Source organism: Saccharomyces eubayanus, chromosome V (genome assembly GCF_001298625.1).
Source record: "Saccharomyces eubayanus strain FM1318 chromosome V, whole genome shotgun sequence".
Lineage (NCBI taxonomy): Eukaryota > Fungi > Ascomycota > Saccharomycetes > Saccharomycetales > Saccharomycetaceae > Saccharomyces > Saccharomyces eubayanus.
Window position 1 is genome coordinate 26,192 of NC_030980.1, and position 18,358 is coordinate 44,549.

The 18,358-nt window shown below is 40.3% G+C and overlaps 7 protein-coding genes across 7 annotated transcripts; 3 read left to right on the forward strand and 4 right to left on the reverse strand.

Annotated features, from left to right (window-relative positions):
- Positions 1-2,999: 2,999 nt before the first annotated feature.
- Positions 3,000-3,485, forward strand: HPA3 (D-amino-acid N-acetyltransferase; the record flags this gene model as incomplete). Its single annotated transcript, XM_018364529.1, has 1 exon — positions 3,000-3,485. One exon carries the CDS (start codon positions 3,000-3,002, stop codon positions 3,483-3,485), a length of 486 nt encoding a protein of 161 aa, XP_018222601.1.
- A 427-nt stretch (positions 3,486-3,912) lies between these two features.
- On the forward strand, positions 3,913-5,796 carry SIT1 (siderophore transporter; the record flags this gene model as incomplete). Its single annotated transcript, XM_018364530.1, has 1 exon — positions 3,913-5,796. The coding sequence occupies one exon, from the start codon at positions 3,913-3,915 to the stop codon at positions 5,794-5,796; it is 1,884 nt and encodes a 627-aa protein (XP_018222602.1).
- A 263-nt stretch (positions 5,797-6,059) lies between these two features.
- Positions 6,060-7,511, reverse strand: AVT2 (Avt2p; the record flags this gene model as incomplete). The annotated part of the gene is made up of 1 exon (XM_018364531.1): positions 6,060-7,511. One exon carries the CDS (start codon positions 7,509-7,511, stop codon positions 6,060-6,062), a length of 1,452 nt encoding a protein of 483 aa, XP_018222603.1.
- Positions 7,512-7,926: 415 nt separating this feature from the next.
- On the reverse strand, positions 7,927-9,699 carry CAN1 (arginine permease CAN1; the record flags this gene model as incomplete). The annotated part of the gene is made up of 1 exon (XM_018364532.1): positions 7,927-9,699. The coding sequence occupies one exon, from the start codon at positions 9,697-9,699 to the stop codon at positions 7,927-7,929; it is 1,773 nt and encodes a 590-aa protein (XP_018222604.1).
- Positions 9,700-10,642: 943 nt separating this feature from the next.
- Positions 10,643-12,505, forward strand: NPR2 (nitrogen permease regulating protein NPR2; the record flags this gene model as incomplete). Its single annotated transcript, XM_018364533.1, has 1 exon — positions 10,643-12,505. The coding sequence occupies one exon, from the start codon at positions 10,643-10,645 to the stop codon at positions 12,503-12,505; it is 1,863 nt and encodes a 620-aa protein (XP_018222605.1).
- Positions 12,506-12,798: 293 nt separating this feature from the next.
- On the reverse strand, positions 12,799-15,810 carry CIN8 (kinesin motor protein CIN8; the record flags this gene model as incomplete). The annotated part of the gene is made up of 1 exon (XM_018364534.1): positions 12,799-15,810. One exon carries the CDS (start codon positions 15,808-15,810, stop codon positions 12,799-12,801), a length of 3,012 nt encoding a protein of 1,003 aa, XP_018222606.1.
- Positions 15,811-16,386: 576 nt separating this feature from the next.
- PRB1 (proteinase B) lies at positions 16,387-18,201 on the reverse strand (the record flags this gene model as incomplete). Its single annotated transcript, XM_018364535.1, has 1 exon — positions 16,387-18,201. The coding sequence occupies one exon, from the start codon at positions 18,199-18,201 to the stop codon at positions 16,387-16,389; it is 1,815 nt and encodes a 604-aa protein (XP_018222607.1).
- Positions 18,202-18,358: the final 157 nt, after the last annotated feature.

Below are 18,358 nucleotides of genomic sequence, written 5' to 3' on the forward strand. Positions count from 1 at the left end.
CCCATACGCACGTTACTCAAATAGTACTCTCCGGTACTGTGCTTGTAAGATCCGAAGTTCATTTTAAAATTGTCCATGTTAATGAAACCGGCAGTAATACCACTATCCCAGCCAGGTAAAAACCCCCCAAAAGAGATAGGAATACAAAGTAAATAGATAGTCAGGTATCCCAAAAATCCTCTCTTTGGTGGTTCTAATTGCCCTCCGTGAAGGACTTCATCATTATCAAAGTCATCAGACCATTCTTTTTCTACAGGCGTTGCGACATGAACGTCAACAGCGGGAATATTCCGAATATCGGAACTGCTTTCAACAGATGATTGTGTGCTAGACATTTTTCTGTTTGTGGGGTCTTGAGTGAAAGTATAGTTAAACCTGGAAGAAGCTGATCTCACCTTCTCTTTTTATATGTTTTGTAAGAGACACCCGTCTGGGGGGGGGTGGCGACTTCCACACACCGGTGATACGATAAAAAATTTCAGTCGTAAGGAGGTGTTGCTTTCCTATTATTTGGGTTCTATGGGATCCTGGTTGAAAAATTCAGGATTGTCTAATATTATCCTCGAACGTTTACGTCATCCTCAACATGCTACCCGATATTATACCTCTCTAACAAATCGCGCGCATGCAAGTCGCCCCACGCAATATAGTGCCTGAGTTTGTGCCTCCTTTTTCCTGTACAGGCACGGTTCTGGCCCCGCCATTCTGTCACCCCACGTAGACGCATGCCCCACCGCTATACCCCTTTTTTGCGTTGTTGTTTTTGCGTTTTAACTCCGATATGCACCCCTGATGGTTCTTAAAGTTAAAAGTAGTTGATTGGCTGAGCAGTTCAACGGGGGGGAATGCTAGCTGGCTACATAACTTTTAGTGATAGAATTTAGTTTTTGCAACTATTAGCCACGGAAAAGATAATTTACGATGATTTCTGTAGAAGAAAAAGTCTTTGGGGGCCGAAGAGCAAAATTCAAGGGGGAAAGAATACGTTAATCAAAAGAACCAAATATTTCAGGACCTGCATGTAATCAAACTAAAGTCCGGTCACTTTCTTATGTAATACTTTTTTACTATGTCCGCATTAGATATATTTATTTGAATCGCCAATGCTTAGGGGCTATTCGTAGTAAATGCGAAAAGTTTCTTAAACTGCACCGCTGAGCCAGCTCTATGCAAGATTAGTTATTCACATCTTAGTTCCGCACAGACTTTGGAGGCTAATCAGGATGTTATATATTAGGAAGGAGAAGGTGAGTCAGAAATAATAATGTCATTATGCCAGTTTTTTACTATTGGTACATTTGTTCTATACCCATTGAAGGCGCATATATAGCTTCAGTTATCAAACGGGGATTGTATTATTGGAAATAACACACTTGGTGTCTTGTTTTTGCCATAGGGCTCCAATACCTTGGCGCTAACAACCTAATACCTTCTACTCTATCATAATGGCGGAACAGATAACTTAGTGGCCCTTTAACGTACTGTTAGTCATTTCAGTGATATGTTGCTTTGACATATCTCTATCAGACGAACCATTTTACTATATGAAAGCTTTAATACTATAGCTGCAATATTCTTGATCTTACTCATGATAAACCAATCTTATGAACCTTTAAAAAGCCCAAATTTTAGACATATTCTTCGAGATAGACAATACTACTGAATTTTCTACGATATTCGGAGTATGATCTCATTTTACATCTCACTATAAACTAAACAAAATAAATACCTTCCGAACAGAAATCGTGACAACTTCACATACATGTATTGGCTACAGCTCAATTAATGGGACGGTGATAGTATTTTGCCTATGAAAGTCAAACTACATTCACAATGAAAAGCAGAATACAACGCCGAAAGAGGACAGTGATTTTTCACGTATCCAGAAACGAGTGCTGCCTATTAAAATAGTCCTAAAAGTGTTCTCCATTCTCTGAACTGAGCTCGTACATATGTCACCAAATATGGCTACTTCAACCATATATGATCCTTTCATCACACTTCAGCCTCATGTTGTTCGAGCACTTAGTGACGACGTCTTCCTATATACTTTTTACCGCTATTCAACATGGCAATGGTACCTTTTTTCAGCGGTTTCATTGTCTGGGACGGGTCCCTTCCTTTATTTGGTCAGACCACTGTCAACATGCCTATTAACTTCGACATATTGATTAGTGATCTGTGGATGCCCTTCATCAGCGCAAGTTGTTAGATTTGTTGGTGGTTATCTGGTTGTAAAATCTACTTATTAGCAACAGGAGATACGACTAAGCGTTGTCTTTCAAACGAATCTAGAATAAGCAGTTTCCTTGCGATAGGTTCATAAAAACTACTTTAGACCATAAAGGGAAATAGCGCTTCTTTCTTACGAAAGAAAGAGTAGGCTATTCATCGCATGGTGTTGCAACAGAGCCGTTGTACATATAATGACAATCTCAAGAACGATTGATGAGCAAGAGTGATCAAGCCGCGGACTGTTGAGTTGTTCAACGTGAACTCGTGGACGAAGCTTGCATGGTGCTGTACTTTCAGCAAAAGCCAGTAATGACCTAGTCATGAAAGGCACTTGAACGATTTTCTGAGTCCTAGCGTTGATGAGCCTACATTACCACACGGTGGAGGAAAACCTTACCGAGATATCTCGAGATCCGGAGACTAGTCATGCGTTCTGATGTTATGGCACACGTACAAAAGAGTTTCCCCTTCCAGTACAATAGTTTTTCCAAGCTGACAGGTTACATTGACGCAGTTCTTCTACAAACTCGGAGGGCAGATTGATCGGCCTGCGGAGGACCCTTCTTCACTGACTATTTGAGCCTTCTATTTCCCAATCCGGTTATTAAATCGTCATCGAGCGTGTAATTGCGCGGACGGTTTTACTTTGGTGGCGCCACACATTTAAAAAAGGACTTGAAGATGTAAGTGCTACAAATTTTAAAGACCTTCAAGCCAATTTTTGCTTGGACTCGGGAACAGATATTGGCACAGAGAAGGTCAGCATGGCAAGTAAAGAATCTGAAAAGATGACGAATGACCGAATCGTAGTTAGGGCCATTGAGCCAAGAGACGAAGAAGATTGGAACAAACTGTGGGTAGAGTATCAAGGTTTCCAAAAAATCGTTATGCCTTTGGAGATAGCCAAGACTACTTTCGCAAGGTTCTTGGACCCCCGAGTCAAACTTTGGGGGGCAATTGCCATCGACACCGAGACTGGCAATACCATTGGTTTCACACATTACTTGAGCCACTTGACCGCGTGGCAAGTTGAGGAGGTTATCTACATGAATGACTTATATGTCACCGAGAACGCCAGAATCAAAGGTGTAGGGAGAAAGCTTATAGAGTTTGTATATAAGCATGCGGATGAGCTCGGTACGCCTTCAGTATACTGGGTGACGGACCACTTCAACCACCGCGCCCAATTGTTGTACACCAAAGTAGCTTACAAGACGGAAAAAGTCGTCTACAAGAGAGTAGGACACTGAATTGATATAGACTACTGTATATAACGAAAACAATAGCTTCTATAAGGGTACTACTGCGCCTTCTTTGAAAAGCTTTTCAATCTTTCGTAGTTTGTTATTCCGGTTTATCGCCGTTGTGACGTGCGGCTCTTCGCACAAAATGACAGGAGCTTAATCCAGGTGCATTTGGAGAATCGTTCGTTCTCTTGAAGAATCGGACGTAGATCGTTTTCTTGGTAAGTTGTTCTGTACGCATTTCAGGGTGCAGTCTGGTAAGCCACTCGATGATCATTATTTCTTTGAATAGTTCTTGAATATCCCCGGACAACTCATTGGAGCAAACAGGTACTATATAAACAATAACTAGCGTTGATTTTTTTCGATGAGTTGTGCTACTGGTAATTTTCAGCGGGAAAAGAAATAGAATTGCGAACGAAACTATTTCATAATGGACCCAGCTACTGTCAATAAAGTACTTTCCGAAGAATTCACAGACGTTGCTGTTCCTGAAGTTCTGGAAAAGGAAGCTGGTACGACTACTGCCGTTGGCCCTGCGTTGACTACATCTTCCCCAGCCCCCTCTTACATTGAATTGATCGACCCGGGTGTGCGCAACATTGAAATTTACGCAGAACAGTACAGCCGTCCTCTATACCGTGTCGGCTTGTTCTTCTCACTTTTCCTTATTGCCTATGCTTACGGGTTAGATGGTAGTGTCCGTTACACTTTCCAGGCGTATGCTACTTCTTCGTACTCTAAGCACTCCCTATTGTCAACTGTCAATTGTATTAAAACTGTTATTGCTGCGGTAGGTCAAATCTTTTTTGCAAGACTATCTGATATTTTTGGCAGATTCTCCATACTGATTATCAGTGTCATCTTTTATATTGTGGGGACGATCATTGAATCACAAGCAGTGACGATCACTAGATTCGCTGTTGGTGGCTGCTTTTACCAATTGGGTCTTACCGGTGTCATTTTGATTCTGGAGGTTATTGCCTCAGATTTTTCCAATTTGAACTGGAGATTGCTAGCTTTATTTGTTCCCGCTTTGCCATTTATCATTAACACCTGGATCAGTGGGGACGTAACAAGCGCTATAGGCAGTAACTGGAAATGGGGTATCGGTATGTGGGCTTTCATTTTGCCTTTAACTTGTATTCCATTGGGTCTCTGTATGTTGCACATGAGATATTTGGCAAGAAAACATGCAAAAGATAAATTGAGACCCGAATTTGAAACCTTGAATAAACTAGACTGGAAGTCCTTCTGCGTTGACATAGTTTTCTGGAAATTGGACTTAATTGGCCTTTTGCTAGTGACTGCATTCTTCGGATGTGTGTTGGTTCCATTTACCTTAGCCGGTGGCTTAAATGAAGAATGGAAAGCTGCTCACATTATTGTACCTGAAGTCATCGGTTGGGTAGTGACGTTACCACTATATATGTTATGGGAAATTAATTATTCAAGGCATCCATTAACACCATGGGATTTAATTAAAGACAGAGGGGTTTTCTTTGCCTTGTTTATTGCTTTCTTCATTAATTTCAATTGGTACATGCAAGGTGACTATATGTATACTGTGCTAATCGTCTCTGTTCATGAATCCGTCAAGTCAGCCACGAGAATCACCTCCTTGTACTCATTTGTTTCTGTTATTGTTGGTACAATCCTTGGAATTATATTAATTAAGGTGAGAAGAACTAAACCCTTCATCATATTCGGTATTTCTTGTTGGATTGTTTCATTCGGTCTTTTGGTCCATTACCGCGGTGACTCAGGCGCACATTCAGGTATAATTGGTTCTTTATGCCTATTAGGTTTTGGTGCAGGTTCATTTACCTATGTGACACAGGCTTCCATTCAAGCTTCTGCTGGAACTCACGCGAGAATGGCGGTAGTAACTTCATTGTACTTGGCTACCTATAATATTGGTTCTGCATTCGGCAGTTCTGTTAGCGGTGCTGTCTGGACCAATATTTTACCAAAGGAAATCTCAAAGAGAATTGCTGATCCCACGTTGGCTGCAACAGCGTACGGCTCGCCTTTCGAATTTATTACCACTTACACATGGGGTACACCAGAAAGAATTGCTTTGGTCATGTCTTATCGTTATGTTCAAAAGATCTTATGTATCATAGGTTTGGCATTCTGTTTCCCCTTATTAGGCTGTGGATTCATGTTGAGAAATCACAAATTAACAGATACTATTGCGCTTGAAGGCAACGATTTCTTGGAGAGCAAAGACAATAATGAAATTGAGGAAAAGGAAGAGACTTCCCTAAAAACTAGATTTTTGGCCCAGTTCACAAGTAAAGTGAAAGAAAATTAGTTTTCTTACAAATTAAATATTAAGTATCATTATTTTTATGGCTTGTAAATTAATACATAACTAGGAGCACAGGATATTGTTCGACTTGGCGTTTCAGCTGTTGCTTTGCAAACTAATCAAGAATCTAAGAAGGAAAAACCTGAAAACCCCTGAAAAATTGTTGTACATACTATCACAAAGTGAATAACTACAAAATTTTGATAACAATAGACACTTACGATTTGGTAAAGCACCAAGTGTTACTAAACCTAAAAATAAAAATCCTATATCTGACAGTGCTGCCCATTGGGGCTATTGACAGCATCTAAAATAGTTTGAGTGCTGCTGACAATCATAATCATAAAACCAAAACAAATGCAAAAGTAGTATGGAAGTTTCGCCTTCCAATTTTTCTTTTTACTCGTTAGCAATAGGTTTGTATATGGCGGTAAAATGTAAGCCATTGTGGATGCCGTAGTAGCTCCGATTAGTTCAAATAACGCACCCAAGTTACAGGTAGTTAATGATATGCCCATGGTAATAAAGACCAGTATCGAAGTTATTATTGTGTGCTGCTTGCCTGATAATTGAGTGTGCTCGTCATAATTTTTAATAAGGTGACATTCATGTAACAAATTGCCAACAACATCTCGTAAAACAAAGATTTCCATCGGAAAAGTGGTTAACATGTTAAACCCAAAGCATAGTCTAGCTATGTTGATAGCTGCATCTGTTCCCGGGAAACTATTCAAAACATTGCCCTTTGTTTTCTCCTTAAAAGCAGCAAATCCTGAATAACCCATTAAGCCGCAGCATATTACCGAAATAATTATACTAATATGTGTCAATTTGGTAAACTTTGCTACGCTTCTATTCCTCATGGAAAAGAAAATAAAACTTGTGTTGTGGTGGCAAACCAACGCAAAGGAAATGACAGACAGACTTCTGAAGATGGTTTTTTTTATGAAAATGTCTGATAGTTTAAGGGTATGACCTTTCCAATCGTATGGTAGCATAGGACCCCTGATAACGACTGTGAGAACAATCACGATCATACTAATGACGGCCAAAAAAGATGCCTTTGATAGGGCCTCTATATTTCTTTTCAAAGATAACGGAAAGGAAATGAAGATAGTAACCATGATTATGATAACGTTCCTTCTAAGCCAGAAATGTACTTCGCCATCGTTCTGACTAAACATGGCTCTAAGAACGTGGGGTATGGTATCCCCAATGATAATGCAATAACCAATACACCCGCCGAAGGCAAATAGTCCATTTGTGAAAAGGATTAGTAATTTTCCTTTTTTACCCATAACATATTCGACTGTACCCTGATATGTTCTCTTGCCAGCAAGAGTTAAATTAATGACAATAAGCCTCAATGTCCAATCGACAATAAACCCGAGTGCTATGTATGATATCAGCCCGCCAATTATACCAGCATTTTTGATCGCAAACGGCTGAGTAATTATTCCAGCGCCCAGGATGGAATTGGCTAAATTCATAAAAGCCATTCTCATGCTAGATTTTCTATCATTTTCCCGAAGCACACTATTGACTAACTGATCATCCGTATCAGAAGTAATAGGGTAGATGATATTTGGGGAGTCCTTTCCTTGACTCCCGTCATCCGAGTCGTTGTCAGTTATGCCAGGAAAAGGGAAGTCTGTCAATTCAAACTCCGTTCTAAGCTCCTTGCTTTCTAGTTTACTGTACTCGCCCAATTCATTCATTATCGGAACATATATATTTACTGAATATCACTTAGATATATACTCTAATTGCTTAATCCGTATTACGTATATCACTTTTGGCGTTTGGGGCATTTTTTTTACTATTTACTTATCGTAAAAATGACATTCGGTCAGTATAAGGTTCGGGTGACAAACAGTAGCGAAAAATAAATAAAAATTATCTTTTAATTATACATCATTAGCTAGAATGAAAAAAATATACATTTTTGAAGGCTTAGTTAAAGTCTGTTTGAGTCTTCTTTCTTTTTTTAAATTTAGTGGGTAATATCGTTACTGTGCATTAGTGTATGTATATATTGAGACTTGAAGAGCTCGTTGATTATTTTGTGTATGAGTTTGAAGTTGTGAATGCGAGTTTGGGTGGGAATGTGATCAAAGGTAATAAAGGTCATGTTTATCCTACAACATTCCAAAATTTGTCCCAAAGTGTCTTTGGCTCATGATCTTCCCATACAATGGCTTCAATGTCCCTTCTGTCGGAATCGATATCCACGTCTTCAATTCTCCAGAAAAATCTGCATCTGAATATCAGTTCAAATAAAATCCAAATTGCCAAGAAAAGGAAAACAGAGATATACGCGGCAAGGAAATTAATACCGTTGAATGTTGGTGTGAAAGCGGTGAAACCTTGGATGATGATAATGATTATCATGAAAAAAGTAGCATAATATGCTAGTCCAGGCATTAGTTTGGCTTTGAATGGCAATTCATCACGAGAAATGCCACGGTATTTCAAAGCTTGCATGAATCTGATATGTGATATCGAGATAAATAACCAAGCGAAGAATCCAGCGACACCAGTGATATTTAATAACCATTCGAATACTTTTCCACCACCGGTCGAAGTTTCCATGTAAGCTAAAGCACCAAATATGGAAGTGGCGAAAACCGCAATATATGGGACACCACCTTTAGTAGTCCTTGAAAAAAACTTTGGGGCCAACTTGTTTTTGGCTAAACCAAATAAGACACGAGAACCAACATAAATATTTGAATTTGCTGCAGAAATGATGGTGGTTAAGATAACAGCATTGAATATATGGGGCAATACTTTTGTACCTGAGTTTTCAATGGCAATGATAAATGGAGAAGTAGAGACATAAGAAGTGGCTGAGGTTAATTTAGGATCATTGTATGGTACCAAAAGACCAATGAATAACAGGGATCCAACGTAAAAGGTCAAGATACGGAAAACAACCTTCTTGATGGCTCTAGGAACAGATTTTCTTGGGTTGGCGGCTTCACCAGCAGTGATACCAACTAATTCAGTACCTTGGAATGTGAACGCGGCATTAATCAAAGAGGAAACCCAGCCCAGGAACCTTGCTTCGTTCTTATTCTTGGAGATAATACCTGGGCCCCATGCACCTGGGTGTCTCCAGTAACGGAACCCGACTGGGCCGGTGACACCTGCACCGCAGACCATGCAAAAACAGTAGATTAAAAACCCGATAATGGCTATGACTTTGATAGAGGCAACCCAGAATTCAAATTCACCGTAATATTTAACGGGGAACATGTTCATTGCAGTGATAACTACCCAGAAAATACTAATCCATGCTGCCAATGGGACAGCGTACGTCCAGAATTGAATGACTTGGCCAACCACACTAAGCTCCAGGGCAAACGTGATCGCCCAAGAAAACCAATACATGTAACCGTTGGCTGCACCAAATGCAGGCGACAGAAATCTTTGCGAAAAGACTGTGAAAGAGGATGTGACTGGAATGAAGGTAGCCATTTCACCCAGTGATTGTGTGACAGAATAAGCCAACGAACCCATGAATAAATAAGATATCAGAGAGCCCACGGGGCCGGCGTTCATTAGAGGAGTGGATAGACCGATGAACAGACCAGTACCGATGGTACCACCGAGGGCAATCATACCAATGTGTCTTTGTTTAAGTTCTCTTTTCACTTCAGCGTTCTGCACTTCGCCTTCGTCCTCGTCCTGGATATCATCCTCCATAGAGAAGGTATCCTGGCCATTGACTCTAGTGGGAAAGGAGCGCAATGGGTACATCTCCTTACTCTTCTCATCTTTCAGCGATAATGATCCACGTCTGTGATTTGTTTGAGAAGCTTCTACGTCATGAAAGAACGTTGAGGCCGGCTCAGTGTACATGTGTTTCTCTTCTATTTCAGTCTCCTGTTTAGGCTTCGTCATGACCAATTTGTGTTTGAATGTAAAAATTTTTGACTTGGACTTTTGATTTGCAATGGGTGAAAAATTATTTCTAGTTGGAACTACAATGAAAATAATATTTTCTTCCTTGTATATATGCGCAAAAAGAAATTAACAGATCGAGAGTGTTGCAAAATGGGAATAGTTGACGTCGTATTGCCTTGCCCGAATAGCACTTTTTTCTATTTGTTTTTTACTTTTATCTTATCACCTATCGTAGCCTTATCTACTTATCTTGACCTTATCTCTCTCCTCGAATTCGCTCTAAACTGATAAAAAGAAAGTGCAAAAAAAGAAATAAAAAAAAAAAGCCGTATGACTCACCCGGCAAAGTGACAAATATGCCCTCTTTTTGTGTTGAAGGGTAACACATAGGTCAGCCTACATAAAGGTGTACACCCTAGATGTTTTTAATTCTTGCCCTCTTTACAATTTCAGCCCTTTAGGGTTACGATTTTGCATTATTTTTGAGATCGTGGCTCTGAAGTAAGTCTATTAAGGTGATGAATGTTACCTTGATCAATTGTATCTTCAGGGAAATACTACAGCAACGTGTGAACCGTCTGAGGACACTCACTAGTTGTTTCTTTTTTTGCGGTAATTATTTATTTTTTCAGTTTACTGTTCTTCCTTCAAGAAGCTCACCAAGAACAAGGTTATTTAGCTTGTAGGTATATCTATGTAGAAATTTGTTTAAAAACAAAGGATGTAACTGTTCTTGAATGTTTCGTTTAAATGCCACAGAAACTGCGATATCTTGAAATTGTGTGTATGTGTGTGGTATTCAAAAATGGGCCATGTATTGATTGTTGTTGTGTGTCCGAAGATGATTGATAAGTGATAAAAAATGAAAACCATGCTAGGTTGGTGTGCTTTTCTTTCATCAGAAAGCGAAAAGAGTTTCAAGTTAGGGTAGGGCCAGTAAATGCAGAGCTACTTCCAAGGGTTTGTGCCCATCCATACCATATTCTACTCTGTGTTCCATCCCACAGAAGGGTCTAAGATCAAGTACGAGTTTCCCCCAAATAACCTGAAAAGTCATGGTATCAATTTCAACACAATCAAAAATTACATCATACCGAAGCCGATACTATGCCACAAGCTGATCACTTTCAAGTACGGTACGTATAGGATCGTATGCTATCCCGTGACCATCAACTCCCCGATATACGCTAGGAATTTTTTCAGTTTTAACTTTGTATTTGTGTTCCCATATGATTGTGAGACGTCTCCATACGAGCCAGCTATCACTAGACTGGGCAAAATGTTCAAGGTCCTGGAAGAGCAGAATCAATTGCTGTCCAAGTCAGAAAGAGATCCTGTTTTTTTCGACTTAAAGGCAATGGAAAACTCCTCATTAACGCCCTCTACAGCTGGTCCTCCGGCGACGTCGAACCCTGGCAGCAACACTACACCAACGCATCCCACCTCTGACAAGGACGCGAAGGATCTAAGAGGTAACAGGTTCAATGGCGAAAAGTACAATGACATAATCAAAGATTTGGGACTTCCGGAGTCCACATTTTCCATACAAGATTTGTTGATGAGAATCTTTCAGGACCTAAATAACTACTCCGAATGCCTCATACCAATAGACGATGGTAATGCAGTAGACATAAAGATTTTCCCTCTATTGAGACCGCCTACAACCTGTGTTTCATTGGAAGACGTGCCCCTGTCGTCTGTAAACTTGAAGAAAATCATCGATGTTAACTGGGATCCAACCATGATGGGCATAGTCCCATATATCGATGGTCTAAACAGCATTGCGAAAATCTCAAAACTCAGTCACAGTGATCCAAGTCTGGTAATCGAATGTATACGGCATCTCATATACTATAAATGTGTCACATTGTCAGATATTTTCCAGTTTTCCAACATATACGCCCCTTCTTCATTGATTAGAAATTTTTTAACCGATCCATTAATGGCCACTGACTGTCAGTCCTATGTCACGTTTCCGGAAATTTCTAAACTATCAAATCTACCCTTGAACAAGAATTTTGACTCCGTTGATCAAGATTTAACGTCATTTTCTGTGCGAAGGAAATCTAAGTCCTCTAGTGTACCTTCAAACGTGAACTCCCGAACTACCTCATTTAGTTCGATCAGTAAAGTTTCTCAAAATTCGTCTTTGAATTCCTCCTTTTCATCAGTTTCTAAAGATTGGAGGCATTCACAGACTTCTTGCTCGAGCACAAACATGCATGGTATCAACAACCGAAATCAATTTTTACCGACAAGATCGTGCTTGTTTGACCTGTATAGATCTCTCTCGCAGGGCCAAACGTTAAAATCGTGGTATGAGTTGAAATTTACAATTTTTAAAGAAAACAACATTGATATAAGAAGGTTTATAACTTTTGGCTTAGAAAGAAGTATCATATACAGATGCTACTCCTTCCCTATAATGCTACATGTCGGCTCACGTGATACAAAGGAAATGACACCTATTACTACAAAAGAATCTTCAAATGAGGATAAGTTACTCAAGAAAACAGATTATAATCATTCCTTATCCGTCACTGGTTCTAAAAGCACGACGCAAACCAATAATCAGAAATCGGAAAGACCATCAAAAGTTTCATTTGATATGCAGAGAGCGAATTCTTTGGCAACTGGTAAACATAAGATACCCAAACTCAGTGACGAGGAAAAAAAAATACTTGAAAATTCAGTAAGAWGTGCTGAGAATTTTGATAAGATATGCGTCTTACTAGGCAAATCTAAACAAGAAGTGGAGAACTATTTAAGCGAAATGGGAGAGTTCAGGGTGATCAATAGCTAAAGAATAAATAAAATATAAAAGATAGGAATATTGTCCATTGAACTGTTTGTTTCGTTTGTTTGTTTTTTTTACTATTACAACTTATTTCTGTGAACAAAGAATACATACAACCTGCTATATCTATATAGGTAGCTCTGCGAGAATTCTTTGGAGGTTTCTTTTTTTAGTGAATTTTACGTGATTGGCTGCTTCATTTCTGTCTTGCAATTTGGTAAGTGAACGGATGCTTTCTGCGCAGCTTACTTGTACTGGCCTTGATTTCTAATACATATTTAACTCGAGAGAGGAGCCGGCTATTCTGTCTTTAGTATTTTCCTGGCTTCTTCTCCGTCTGTAATTTTGTTAGATGGATTTTCGTCATCAATTGCATGTTTTTTTGGGGATAGTATATTTTGCGCTGAATTCCCATTTGTGTTTGAGAGTCTTAACGGTATTCTCTTACTTAGGCTTGGTATTTCCTTTAGGATGTTATCGATCATCTCATTTTTGGCAGCGTTTTCCTTATTACCATAGTTCTTCATTATGTTTTCGATTGTATCGTAAATGTCGTCTACATTTGTTATATGAGAGTGAGTTGACGTGATTGAATTCTCGATATTGTCCTTTAATATTGTGTGCTTGTCAACTAATTGTTTAAATTGATCATTGAATTTCTTGTTGTTTTTTAGAAGAGATACAGCATTCTCGGATTCTTCCACTTGCCCTTTCATGACAGAAATAGATTTATTCATTGAATTTGACGATGTGTCAACTGTACTTTTAATTTGAGATAATGTGGTGGCCATGTTATTATAGAATTCGTTATTCATGGAGTCGCACTTATTTATCAGATCGAACGAATTTTCCCACTTAACTCTCTTTGGTTCGAATAAATCCATCTCTTGATTAATAACGGCACTAGTCGCGTTCGTTAGATTTTGCATTATTAATTTCTTATTTTCCTCTAGGTGGTCATTTAGAGTATTTTTGAAATTTTCGACGAACTCACTTGTTTTCTTTTCGATATTTTCATAAGTGGAGTCTATATGATGATTTAGTAGTTCTTGGTGATTATTTTTGAAGAAATGGTTTTTCAAATACTGTTTTAGATTGTTGTTTTCTTCACTTATGTCAGAAAGATTCTCCGCTATATTATTATAAAATCTCTGAAAATCAACCCTTATTATGTCAATTTTTTCTACGATGACATTGAAAAACTTTGGAGACTCATTTAGGATTTTCTTCACACAGTCTTTGTACATTAACTCTGCCTTTTCTTGCATGGTTTCCATTAAAGTCAGAACTTCATTTTTGATTATATCAAGATTAGGCTGGATATTAGTTTCTTGGGAGATATTTTTCTGTTCCATACCACTTAATTGTGAAAACAAAGTTGTTTTTAAAGTTTTGATCTCTTTGCTAATGTGCGTTTCAAATTTCTTATTAAGGTCGAGTTCTCTTCTTTTATAATCTTGTAGGGCTAATTGCATTATTTCAGTTAGCTTCTGTAGTTTATTATTGAAGCCAGATATCTCTAGTTCTGTTTTATGTTGTTTATCTAGCTGGGCCTTTAATTGATTGATCGTGACCTTTAATGATTCCATTTGGGAATTTTGAGATTGAATTGTGTCTTTAGACTTCAATTTATCTTTTAATAGCAATGAATTTTTGGATGATAGACTTTCGATATCTCTTTTGCATTCTTGTACTTCATTTTTGTAGCTTTCTAAATCACTATTCAGATTCTTGTAATGGTCCTGGCTCATGTATATTCCTTCTTTAGATTTCGTAGAAAGAAGATCGGACTTAATTTTAGCGAGTTCCATAGTAATGTTTTTAACTAGAATATCTTTCATTATGAAAGCACCCAGTTGTGGTTTGTTCTTGATGTTTTTAGCCTTTGATGCATACTCCAGTGTACTGCAAGTTTCTTCGGAGGTCACCTTTGCGGGCGATATTGTAGCGATTAATGCAGTCTTTGTATTACCACCAAGTGAGTCTTGGAGCAAACGTGTCAATTTTGATTCACGGAATGGGATATGACCGCTTTTGTCAGCAAGTGCATTGATTACTCTTCCCAGCGTAAGCAGGCTTTGGTTAATTGAACCAGCTTCTTTGGCACGTTGGTTCAGTGCTCCAGATCGGTTAATATTTTCTGAACCTGCTAAATCCACCAGATTCATTTTTGATATCCTGAATAATTCATCCTGGTGCTTCTTATACAAAGTAATTGTGAAAATGGTATGCGATCTACTCGAAAAGTCATTCATTTTGGTGGAAGCCACCTGCCTATGTTTCAAACCTCTTTGCAATAGGTTCAAACCTTCCATGGCATTAGTTATGTGAAACTCTTGTAAATTTTGAATGTATATGCCATTCGATTGGTCATTTGGAGCCATCGAGCTTCTTTGGCTATTATTTGTGTTGGTGTTACCAGGAATGTTATTATTCGTAGAACCGGAATTAGAGGAGGAGTTGTTTCTAGAATTTATCGTTTGTTGCTGATGTTGTTGCTGATGTTGTTGCTTGATAGTATTGGGCAGTGATTTTGTTCTTAATCTTTTCCTTAGTAGAGCAGCTTTAGGTGTCAAATCATTCAATGAGCGTGGAGAACTATTTCTGGAATTACTTCTGGAACTGCTAGCGCTGTTGCTGGTGGTGTTATTGGCAGTACTTGAATCAAAAATCCTCAATTTTTTCATAAAAGGACCTTCGAAAGCATTATTGCTGGAGTTATTGCTGTTGTTATCTAGTAGGTCCTTTAATTCTTCATTGTACAGTTCGATAAATGAGCATTTTACCACATAGTCATTTTGTTGTAACTCCAGCGTGTCAAACAACTTCAAAAGAACTCTCGGTATAATTCCCGCAGCATCGCTCAGTTCACCGTTATATAGTTTTTCGTCACCTGTCATGGTGTAAGTTTTACCCGTGGATGTCATACCGTATACTAATACGGTACAATTGTAACCTTTGATGAAATCTTGGAATAAAGGGCCTGCCACTTCATCGAAAATCAGATCTTGGGAAGCGCCGGGGCCAAAAACTTTGTCGACTGTATATCTCTTGGCGTTCATTTGAGCTGTAATGCCTGTGTCCCCCGTAGTATTGATGGAAACTTCTTCGGAACCCGTGATATCGGGGACATTCACCACTACGGAGCTTTTCATACCAATTTCCCTTTCATTTCTTCCCCTGCACCTCACTGCCACCGTGATGTTCAACTCTTCATTAGGAACACCATGGCATCCAATCTGAGTATTAACGTTGTTACTGATGTTATTGGAGCTCCTCTCTTGAATAGTATTTTGATTTTCCGCTGGCATCAAAGAAATTCTTTTAGGTGTAATTTTTTCCGCCTGATTTGTTTATTATTGTTGTAGTTTCTCTTTTAAAAATGCTTCTTCTTTCTGCTTTGCGTCCATACAAGACACTATTGCCACGATTGAGGAGCCAGTCACAAAGCAACTCTGTAGATGATGTGGTAGTTGTGTTTTTGTTTGTTTGTTTGTTTGTTTGTTTATTTCGCGTTCCTTAAGACATCTGTCACTATTGACGAACGCGAAACGGGTAGTAAGTACTATGTGCATGGGATGCGCATAGTCAAAGGAGATAATAATAAGCACACAATGGGGCAAAGCCGCCGCATGCGGTTGATCTGGTAAAGTTGACAGTTTGTAATTATTTTATTAAAAACGCAAATATTTAATAGAGTAACATATGGATATATAAATTTCGTGAATGGTTGAGACTAGCTCTGGAAAGAAAAAAAGACAGAAATCTAAATTAAAAAGTGGATATAAAGTGTGTGGACGTGGACACAAGACAGTGAAAATAAAAAACTCCGACCAGAAATTTGAGGGGGCCATGAAAAGAAAATGAAAATTTTGGGTATCATACGATTAAATGATATTCAATTTATCAAGAACATCTCTTACTTGGTCAAAGATCAAATCAGTCTTTGAACCGATGAACTCGTCCATGTTCAATTCTTGTTTGAAACCGGAAGACGAGTGAGACTTTTTGGTGTCGTTCCAGAAGGCGGACAAGTCTTGGCCACCACCGTTGTAGATCAAAGCGTTTGGAGTGTCATCGGGGATGTCGAACAAGATGTCCTTGGTACTGTAATGGATCAACTTCTTCTTCAATTGTTGAGGGGTCAAAGATTTCTGGCCCGATTCGAAGAACTCACTGTCGGAACCTGGTTGCAACGACAAGAAGTATGTCAACAGACCAGCAACGTGAGGAGAGGCCATGGAGGTACCTGACAAAGTAGCGGTGGCCTCGTCACTGCCGATGTATGTGGACAAAATGTTCAAACCGGGGGCGAAAACGTCGACACACTTACCCCAGTTGGAGAAGTAGGCTCTGTCGTCGCTCAGAGTGGAGGCACCGACGGTGATGGCCTTGTCAGCAGAGGCTGGAGAGGTGTTACAGGCGTCTTGGTTTTCGTTACCGGCGGCGACGGCGAAGTGGATACCGGCTTCGACTGCGGCGTTGACGGCCAGGTCCAAAGCGGGGGACTTACCACCACCAAGCGACATGTTGGCGGTGGAGCCCTTGAAGCCCTTCTTCTTTTCCTCGGCTTGCTTTTGATGAGCCTTGGCAGCGTATTCGACACCCTTAAGGACATCGGACATGGTACCGGACCCGTTTGATCTCAGAACTTTGACGGCGACAACGTTGGCGTTCTTGGCGACACCGTAGTGCTTGGAGGCGATGGTACCGGCACAATGGGTACCGTGCCCGTTGCCGTCAAGGTCTTCGTCGTTGAGTGGGATGGTCTTCCCCCAAATGGCTCTCTTTTCGAAGTCCTTGTGGTTGACATTGACACCGGTGTCAATGACGTAGGAGGTGACGCCGCGACCGGCGTCGTCGTCGTAGAGGTACTTGTTGAAAGAACCAAGGTTCAGGCGCTCCCTGTGGGAAACACGGGCCAGCCCCCAAGGGGCGCTGTTTTGAGTGTCGAAGTCGGTGGCTTCTACGACGGAGTCCTTTTCAACAAAGTCGACCAGAGGGTTTTGACGGATCAAGTCGACAATTTCCTGGGTGAAGTAGCCGATGTAGCCGGAAAACAGGCTGTCGATGTTGAAGGAGTCCTGGATCCCGCCGGTCTCGGAGGTGGACAAGGCGGAGTCTCTAGTGGACATGAAAAAGGCATCCTCGGCGGCCAAGTTCTCTACGGATTGCAATTGCGCTTGGTGGACGGTTTCCCTGTGGAAAGCGGCCTGTTCCGAAGAAACGTCCTTTTTGAAGACGATAATGTAGCGGTTAGGAATGATCTTGGAGATGGCGTCCGGGTTGAACTGCTCAGCGGACACCAAGGGAGCCAGCCTGCTGTGGTGCTCCTTGCCGTGGTGTTTCTCACCCTTTGCAAGTTTCTTGCCGTGGTGTTTCTTGTCCTTGGCTTTCTTGTCTTTCTTGTCTTTCTTGTCCTTCTTACCGTGGCAGCCGCCCTTGCGGTGGGGCTTGTCCTCGTCGTCGGAGCTGTCCTCGATAGATTCCGCGTTCTTTCTCTCCTTGCGGCCCTTCTTGTGTGGAGGTTTTTCGTCATGTCTGTCGTTGCCGTCGGCAAACTCAGCGTGTCTGGGGCTATCGTGTTCCTCCTTGCCCATCAGCTCGCGATGGTCGGCGGTATCCTCAAGATTGGGGATAACCAGAGCAGCGGAGATGCCTCCTAGGGCACCGAGAGTAAATAGAGTGTTTTCTAACTTCATCCTTAGTCGTTGACGTGGTGAAGTGTGTTGTTTTATTGGCGATGAAGCTAATTGGCCTTCTAAGTCTACAGGGAAGAACTCTCACAATGGCGGGACGAAACGTCGGCCCCCTTTTATATCCATCGCGCGCTTTATCGCGGGTGTATTTGCCCCCGCC